The sequence below is a fragment of the Sparus aurata genome, chromosome 12, assembly GCF_900880675.1.
Source record: "Sparus aurata chromosome 12, fSpaAur1.1, whole genome shotgun sequence".
Lineage (NCBI taxonomy): Eukaryota > Metazoa > Chordata > Actinopteri > Spariformes > Sparidae > Sparus > Sparus aurata.
In genome coordinates, this window is record NC_044198.1 from 19,551,277 (window position 1) to 19,560,607 (window position 9,331).

Genomic DNA, 9,331 nt, shown 5'->3' on the forward strand with positions numbered 1-9,331 from the left:
CGAACATTTGAGCCTGAGTCAGGTCAGGTGGATCAACAATGCTTGTTGTTTAGTGACGGCTGTTGATTGACACAGTACATTAGCCTTGAGATAGCAAGCAGTGGCACGCACTGAGGGTGTCTGAACTCAGGTCATCCTGACACTATTCAGCTCTCAACAGAGTCTCCAGTTCCCTCTCTCCTTCTCCTGGTTCATGTGTAGTACATTTCCCCTCCATCTCAAACATTACCGTACAAGAACACCCAACAATGGAGGTCACCCCCAAAGGATCGCTGCTGCAGTCAGGTTGATTAACGGGAGTGACCATGAATCCACTTTTAATCCCAAAAGTAATCTCTGAGCTCTCCTACTGTCGGTTAATGGCTCAGGATCCCAGTTGTCACTGCAGGTTTTTATTCCTCCTGAAGGTCTGGCTCTGCACCCGACTCTGACCAGCTCTGAGCAGCTGCAGCGGCTATTACACTATTAGTTTATCAGAAGGAATTTGGGTGAACCCAAACTTTACTGGAGTGTAGAGCAATTAAAAGGATGATTCAGATGACAACAAACAAATTATCGTCTGGAACATATAAATCTCCTTATTTGGGGAATAATTTCACTGATATCTGTTTTTATGTGTCCCGAACAACAGGATTGACCTGCAGGGGATATAAAGACATGGATTGTGTTCATTTCTTTGTTGTGTCTTTTTGTATATTTCATCAATGTATAACAAAACATAGATTAGTCATTGATCTAAAAGGCATACTGCTGTAGCACCCAGAGTTTCTGTGTGCTTTGATAGCCAGACGTCACTGGCTCATTCCAGTGGAGAAGACTAAAAAATGTCGTTTTCAGAAACACTTGTTGCTCCTCAGCTTTGTAGGACAGCGTAAATATAGAAATAATTGAGTTCCTATAAAAGGGCCACCGAAAGTCCCAAGATAATTCTGTGCGAACAACTCTTTAACCTGGATCTGAACATAAACTGTGTCTATGGTAAGTCAGCACCACGGGTAGGCCATGTAAACATGCAACAATGATCACGGTTTCTGTTCAGTAAATATCAAGACCACATCCTTTTTTAAAGAAGAATATTTCTGTCAGATGAGCAGATGACTGAAAAAAGTCAAACTCAGCTGACTGGGTCGCTACATACTAATTACAATACAAAGTTCAAGCCTTAATTTGGAAAATGAGGTCTATATGATGGAAACAGGGAGAACAAATCTCTACCGACTGATCCAAAAACATTTCTTTTTAAATAACACCATTACGTGAGTCGTTGCACTCGTGCCTTTGGCATACTCATCGTTGCTGTTGCGGCAGCTGCTTTAAGAATTTGCATAATGAGATACATAAAGGTCGCTTGTGTTTAATCAGGGTGTGACAGTTTGTGGATGGACACACAACAGTTAACAGTTTATAGAAAATGTGAAGGAATAAAGAACAGATGTTTCATTTATTTATGGTTTATGGACACTCTACAGCTGTCTGGCATGAGAACATACAACATTTTAGTACATAATGTTCGCCCTTAAAGATATAATATGTAAGAATTCTGCCTAAAAATTTTGTATAAGTAAACCGCCAACAATTGTGGTCACCTCCACAGATCACGGCTGCCGTCAGGTCGATAAATGTGAGTGAAGATAAATCCACTTTTAAATCCCAAAACTTTAAAAGTGATCTCTGTGCTCTCCTCTGGTGGTTATACAGCTCCGGATGGGAGCAGAATCTGATGTGACGTTGGGCGTTTGTTCCTCCAGAAGGTCTGACTCTCTCCTCCCAACACATCGGTCAGATTGTTTATTTTTTTTATAGAGACCCCTAGCAGCAGAAATGTACGGTGGCCTTGAGAGCTCACAGTACTGCAACTTAAGAAAACACATGCAAAAAGACAAAACACAAGCAAATTAAGAAAACGTCTTCATCAATTAGACAACACATGCGCAGCATTTAGAAAACGCACTGCAAAGACTACAGCACAACACATTAGAAAAAAAGCGATGCAAATAGACTTGTTTTCTTAAGTTGCAGTGCTGTGAGCTCTCAGGGCCACTGTAGAAATTAACATATTGTGCATTTACAAGTGTCGATCCGACCTCATTTGGAATGCACTTCAGCCCTGAAATGAATAAACACTCATCTTTACATCCATCATTTCCTGGATAACTCCGTCCCAGTGCTAAAAGGCCACATCATGAGCACTCGCTGCGTTTTGAGTGGCATCTCCTCGTTGCTGATTGTTTTCACAGGCTCCTTAGTCGAAGGCGTTTAAATGTCTAAAACAGCCTGTCACATACGCATGCTGTCGTGTGCTGCTGGTGTCAGCTGATGGGGAAAGATGAGGTTTCCGAGAAGAAGCGTTTTTCCTTTCGTCCTCTGTTTAAAATCCTATCACAACTGTTTTGTCAATCACGCTTTCCTGCCTCCTGAGTGACTTGACCGCTTTAACAGATTTCTCAGTCTGAGGTCACGGCTCTCTTTAATGGGATATTGTTCTCAGAGGGAGGGGCTTCGCTCTGGAAAATGGCCACACTGGACCTGGAAACGTTCTGCGGTGAAGAAACAGTCTGTCTGCAGGTGGGAGGTGCCATGCCATCTCAACTGGCTGCGGGTTAGAAATGTGTTTGAGCCATCAGAGCTGGTGTAGAAGGATGAAAGCAATATGACACTGACCTCCTGGCTAGAATACATTTTACCGCAGGGCATTTATTTGAAGACAAAGTTTGAATTTTTGTGGGGATTTGTTTGAGCTATCTCTGGATCTACATCTGTTTTAATGCAGAAATGAGTCATGCAGCAAACGAGGGTATTTCCTTATACTCATGACTCCCAAGCGGGTGCAGTTGTTTTGATCGATGATGATTAACCACGACTGATCGCTGTTGAATTCAGTTTCCATGATCAAAGTCATTCTAATGAAGTCTGAGAGGCAGTTGCTAGTGGAGGCCTTGTTCACGTTAAATAGCTTTTTCAGAACTGAAGTGTAGTTTGATTTGGTCTAAAATGACAGAAGATAGCCACCATTTCCAGGGTGTTGATTTTCTTCTGACCAACAGTGAAAACCCAATAAGGGTAAATTATAATGAATAAGGCTAATAGAAGGGTAAGAAATCAATGTTCTTCCAGATATAAAAAAGCAACAATTCCTCACATTTAAGAGGCAGAAACTAGGAATATTGTTTTCTTAAAAGATCAAAAAATTAATGAAATATCAAAATAGCTGACTAATTGCGTTATCTTCTTGTTCAAAGCATATTAAGCATTATTTTAGCTAAATATAATATACTAACCAGTGACTATGGATGGAGCTTCAGGGTCTGAAAAGTTAAGCCAATGCAGAGGTCGGTGCAACTTAACTGGTTTCAAAAAGAAGTCAGATTGTATGTAAGCCTATGAGAAAATGACCCTACTTCTCTCTTGATTAATTACCTCAGTAAACAGTTTTCAAATGGGTTTATGGTCTCAATCGCTTTTGTCAAGTCTTCTTCAACACAACACGATATTCATTTTGTAAATTATGGTCCCATCTAAAGTAAAATATACAGAATATATAGAACAGGGTACGCTTCAGGGTGTTGCTTGCGGTTGGTACCACAACATTTCCCTTGGCTACTGCTCAGATTTAATCAAGATGTCCTCACGTGTTTTATGCCGTTGTACCAATATGGCCCCTTAACAAAAAAAGACCAAACTTGAGGCTTCAAATCGGTTATTCACAAACCACTGAGTGATGCCACTCTGGGCTTGCAGGTGACACTACCACAGAGATTGCACACGTGCCGCTGTCAAAATAAACCTCGGGCATAACTGTTTGTGTTTGCAAAAGAGTGACACAATACTTTAGTTATATGAATATTTATCAACTTTTATTCATTAATTTGGTACAATGTAAGTATTTTGACAAGAGAGCCATCTTTTAGTGGTACTTTTCACACAGGGTTGTTTTCCACAACAAAAACTTTAACATTGAACATATGAAGCTGATATTCATTTCAATCTTTATAGCAAAATTTAAATGTAAATCCTCACAATAACTTCAGGAAATTTGGTGGACAAAACCCTTGAAAACTTTTTGGGGAGGAGACAAAACAATGTCTTTAATTTATGATCCCCTTCTTAAGTTGGACGAAATGAGAGGCATGCACATTACATTAAGGTGAAATAAGATGAAGTTAAATTAATCCTTTAAAAGTAATGGCCTGAAAAGAGTCAGTTAACTTTAAAAAAAAAATTTTTTATGAAGACTTTACTGTAAGAAGACTCCTAACATCCTACAGCGTCTGCACTGTGGAAAAGCCCCAGTATAGCTGCCTTTTATTATGAAATGCAGGGGATGGTATGCATCTAGCTTTGATGTTAGAGCTGCTCTGTCAACCAAACCAAATTGTTTGCAAATGTTCTTATGTACCAAAAAAAGAGAAAAAGGAAAAAAAAAAAAAACAAGAACAAAAAACTATGAACAAATTCATCTTGTACCGATTTAAAATGGCTCCAAACTATCTGAACCTTCTCACAGAGAAGAGAAATACAGCCCGGTCGCAATGCAGAATCAAATGTTGGCACTTAACGTTCCTGCAAACCACTGATACGCTCACATTATAAATGTGTAATAGGCAACTTATCATGTTGACGTTTCGACAATACGTGTCATGTCACGCTTACATGTTTACGAACTGACTTTTATAGCATTTCAGCATTTGTAAGGACGACCTTACTGGACGTTTTTGAAGATTTTTAAGGACATCCTCAGCCACATTCTGGGAACCAAAACAGGCATTCTTAGCCAAGAAATGATCTTTTCCTAAACCTAAAACCTAAAAATGTAAACACAACAAAACATTGCAACATATCTGTGGTTTGCAGAACTGTACATTGACAACATGTATTCTGGCGATTGGGTTGGACAACAACATACTTATATAATAAATTAACATCATCGTGGACCACTGTTTCACATTTTATCATCAGCTCTTTACAGTCATGGTGTTGGTTGTCAAAAAATGCTAGAAAACAATCATTGCCAACAGCCTCACAGTGGTTTCACAATTCAAAAAGTGCAACAAAAGAGCTCCTCCGCCACGCCATGTTGGTTTCTATGGCTTTTCTTGATATAACAGATTGTACTGAAGTGTATTTAGTGATACGGTGTTTGTGTTGTGTTATGACTGAGGAGTAATACATAATAATAATAGGTGTTTAGATCAGTAATGCATCCTTGTAGTAGAAGTCCACTAGATATCTACAGATTGATGGACGATAGTTCAGTCTTTTCCATTATCGCGCTCTCCCCTCATATGCATTTCTCTTGTATGTTTGCAGTCTCATCGGTGAAAGTCACATGCAGAGAGTCCTTGGGGCACACTGGGAGCTCATTCAGTGGCCTGCCAGGCGCGTCGTCCTCTAAATCACTCTGTGAAAGCTCCCTCTGAGGCCCCTCGCCCGCCTGGGGACCTTGTAACGTCTGTGCAGATGGCGGACTGGAGCCGTACTGTGCCCCTGCTTGAAATGACCTCCTGGGGTTTCCCTCAGACGGGTAGAGGAAGGTCTGAGAGGTGCTCACCAATTCCCGGAGCTCCCGTGACACCAGTGAGGGAGAGTCCCGGGAGACGATGGAGGAGTTGAGGTGGCCGTCGGCGCAGCGGAACTGCCCGCCGTTCCTGCGTCCCTGCCCGCCCATTTTGCAGAATAGACACTTGATCTTCTCCATCAGCTTGAGCACCACTGTCTTTCTGAGCAGGATGTAGATCCAAGGGTCCAAGATGGGGTTGACTGAGGCCATACGGATGGCCAACAGGTCTTCTATTCGCTTTCCACTCTGGTTTATGTGCAGCTGATTCGCAAAGATCCTCCACTGAAGGCACAGAGAGAAAAACAAACTTAGCAAATACATTTAAGAAGTTAACAAGCATCCACAAGTTGTTTGGCTGTTCCATAAAGGCACTTTTAAGAACATTTCAAATGCAGGGACCATCTGAGCTTGTCTTTTTACAAGCCCAAACTTGTCTACGAGACATTTATAAGAGTTAGATGATTGTTTATTTTACATATTCCTACATGTTTGGAATGGAACGGTCCAATATAAAAAGGCACTTGTCTGAATGTACCTCCAGCACACCAACAGCAGTGTTGAGATGGCAAGAGCCCAATAAAAACAGAGTTACATGTCTCACCATCATTCATCACAAGAGAGCCTTTGGCCATTGGGCTTCCCCAGGGTGCCATCAAATACAATTATAAAGACAAGGTCACAAAAGCCTTGATGTTTGACATTTAACCAAATTATATAAATGCCGTTGTTAAAGGAGAGGTTAACAGTCTCCCTCCAGTCAGAGACTTGTTTTTATTCCCGTTCGTACAGTTGAACTTTTACACTTTCATCAGAAGAAACATCAAAACAGCCTCCTGGTGTCAAACTATGCATGTGCATGATGCTACACAGTGACGCTCAAATCTTCTCTCCGTGCTTTTTGAAATCTGATTTTAAAAGGTGGGCCCGGGGGGGGGATTTGTGACATCACAAATAAGTTTTAAAAGCCGGTCCTAGTCCAGTATTCAGCATACAGGATTGTGATGTGGACATGTGAAGCCTCCGCAGTGAAGAAGAAGACATCTTGTGTTCAGCAGTTAAACTTGCATACTGATAAATCTTTGTGTATTCACGTACTCTGGAATGTTTAATGAGGAAAAGGGAACATTTAGCATTTTAAGGATTGATTACTGATTATAAAATTGTAATTGATGTTTTTAAACCTTTACAATTGCTTTATTAATGATTAATAAACATTTTAAAAAGAACAAGTAAAATAACTATTAGATATGGTTAAATTAAATATAAATGTACCATTGATTAATAATGGTGTTTATACAGTGTTACCAAATGTTGTTGCCTCTGATGAAATGTCATCACATTCTCTGATGTGTTGTTATTTTTGGCCCCAGGACAACAATTTAAAAATGTTGTTGTGTTTTTGACCCTCAGAGCTGCGGTATGATTTGCTTGCTGTGATCATTCCTCCTGCTCATAATGGCCAATAACACATCCAACAGATTTTCAATGGACGAGATGGGGAACACACAGTGTAGCGCTTGCTCTGTGCAAAAGCAAATTCCTACGTTTATCTGAGGTTACTGTCAGGCTTCAGCAGCCTGAGTCGTCTCACAAGCTCACAGGATTTATAGCAAAAAACTTCCCTTACTTGTGTTTTTGTGCTGAGCTGCAGAGACAAGCTCATCACACAAAGAGGACATTTTGTACTAAAATACAGCAACTTTAAATACACATGTTTGATTTACCTAATGCAGACTGTTCATATTAATTTCAGCTGTGTACACAGGATTAGGACTGTGAATTTTGCACACCAATGTCTTCCAGTGGACGCATGGACGTTAGGAAGGGGTCCAGTGTGAAAAGGAGGAAAAAAAAACCTTTTCAATGCATATTTACAGGATGTTTTAAACCTATGAACTGCTCCTTTAATTTGATCACTAACTTCTGCCTACACGCGCAGGAATGTCTGCCTGTCAGTCAACACCTCATCATGACACACGGAGAAATCTCACGGTGCCCGCTGAGAAACTCTGGAAATGTCAGACGATGAAAAAGACTGTTTGCAAACACCGCATGAGGTTGGACGGCGATCAGTTCCCAACCTCAAATGTTCCTGCTGGTAGAACTGAAACTAAATGTTCTTTGTATAAACAGCTGATGTGATCGCATATGGGTGTGTGAACAATCACACTTGTGCATCAGAGAAATGCGTCATTTAACCGCAAGAATCCATAACTGGAACACAAAGTTCAGGTGAACCATGGTCTGTTCTGTTTGTTTTGATCATTCAATTGATCAGGTAAAACATGTGACGGGGTGCACGAGAATCGTTTTTCATTCAGTTCTATTATGCCTGATCAATTTTACTTGTATCCTGCTTTCTCAATTCATTTGGGAAAAAATCGGGCATACTTTACGCCCAAGCTTTTACGCACACACCCGGTGCAAAACGTGACTTGTTTTAATTATTCCCAGTACTCACCACTAAAGGTATGGAGCAGATGAGAACCACAAGGGAGGTTGCTATAAGCAGGATCACCATCTGGATCTCTGCCCCGGCTAAACGTCCGAAACTCCGTCTGCGCCGGAGCTCCGCGATGCGCCGCTGGTCCGTGCCCAAAGACGTGCGGCGGATGAAGCGCTTGTGCATCAGGATCAGCGCCCCGCACACCATCACGTTACAGATGACAGTGGCCAGCACGATCACAGCATTCGCACCCGCGTACATCAGGTTAAAAGTCGCCACTGTTGTGTGGTTGTTCTGCCAGTCGATGAAACACCAGGTCTTCGAGCTCTGGAGCGTCACCTGGCCGAGCCCCATGCTCGGCAGCGCGCAAAACACGGTGCTGGAGATGTAGATGACTAACAGAGTGAGCGCGGCGAGTTTCTGGTTGACGTATTGGTTGTAGAAATACGCGTGGTTTATCGCCATGTACCTCTCCACCGACATTGCGAACACAATGCTGAGTTGGACCAAGAAGAAGAAGATGAGGATGAAGCCGGAGTACTGACACAGCGGATCGCCGCCCGGCCACGAGCCCTTCATGTAGGTGGCGATGGTGACAGGGCTGGCCAACAGGGTGCCCAGGAGGTCCGTGACCGCCAGGCCACACACAAGTGTGTAGAAAGTCGTCTCCTTCTGCTCCTTCCGTGATATTCGCAGAACCACGATGGCGATAACATTCCCCACCACCCCGAAAATGAACATAATCGCCGGGATGGTGGGCGGCCGGAAGGTGTGCGGTTTTACCGTGGAGTTCATATCTGCACGGATTTCTCTATCTGTTTCACAATAGACAAATGCTCCACTCTCACTTCAGGAGTTGTGATACTTTCCAATAATGCGCATTCTCCAGGTGCTCCAACGAGAAGCCAATCCATTGTTTCCAAAGGTCCCTTTTACGCACGGACTTCATCCCATCAAGTCACTCCATAATCCAACAGAGTTCCTGACGAAAACACGCAGCAATCCACAGGATGAAGATGTTTACTCTCTGCGAGCTGCGCTTCACCTTGTTGTCACACTCACAACTGACAGGGAAGTTTCTCGCTCTTGGTGCACTGAGGACAGCCCCTCCTCTGCACTTCATTCAACCACCAGTGAGCTGTCTGAGACGCAGAGCAGCGGAGCGAGAGGGCGGCAGTCAGAACGACATGATGTGTGCACGAGGGTGACGCTGGTTTCAGTTCTTCATCGTGGAGTGGAGTCCCCCCCGCACACAGTGACCTCTCACCGCCCTCATCATTTCGTTGCATCAGCAAAGTCAAAACTGTGATTGGTTTGAAACATATCAA

At 42.4% G+C, this 9,331-nt stretch overlaps 1 protein-coding gene across 1 annotated transcript; it reads right to left on the bottom strand.

Annotated features, from left to right (window-relative positions):
* Nucleotides 1–3,832: 3,832 nt before the first annotated feature.
* Nucleotides 3,833–9,100, bottom strand: ptger4b (prostaglandin E receptor 4 (subtype EP4) b). Its single transcript, XM_030436477.1, has 2 exons — nucleotides 8,019–9,100; nucleotides 3,833–5,839 (listed from the first exon to the last, which is right to left on the bottom strand). Exons 1-2 carry the CDS (start codon nucleotides 8,796–8,798, stop codon nucleotides 5,279–5,281), a joined length of 1,341 nt encoding a protein of 446 aa, XP_030292337.1. The 5' UTR covers nucleotides 8,799–9,100; the 3' UTR covers nucleotides 3,833–5,278.
* Between the last annotated feature and the right edge of the window lie 231 nt (nucleotides 9,101–9,331).

What these genes read in the sequence shown, in the direction of transcription:
- ptger4b (XM_030436477.1), bottom strand. Translation starts at nt 8,798, where the DNA reads ATGAACTCCACGGTAAAACCGCACACCTTCCGGCCGCCCACCATCCCG. An exon ending in TCTGCTCCATACCTTTAGTG is followed by an intron (nt 5,840 to 8,018) that starts GTGAGTACTGGG and finishes CTGTGCCTTCAG; the next exon opens with TGGAGGATCTTTGCGAATCA.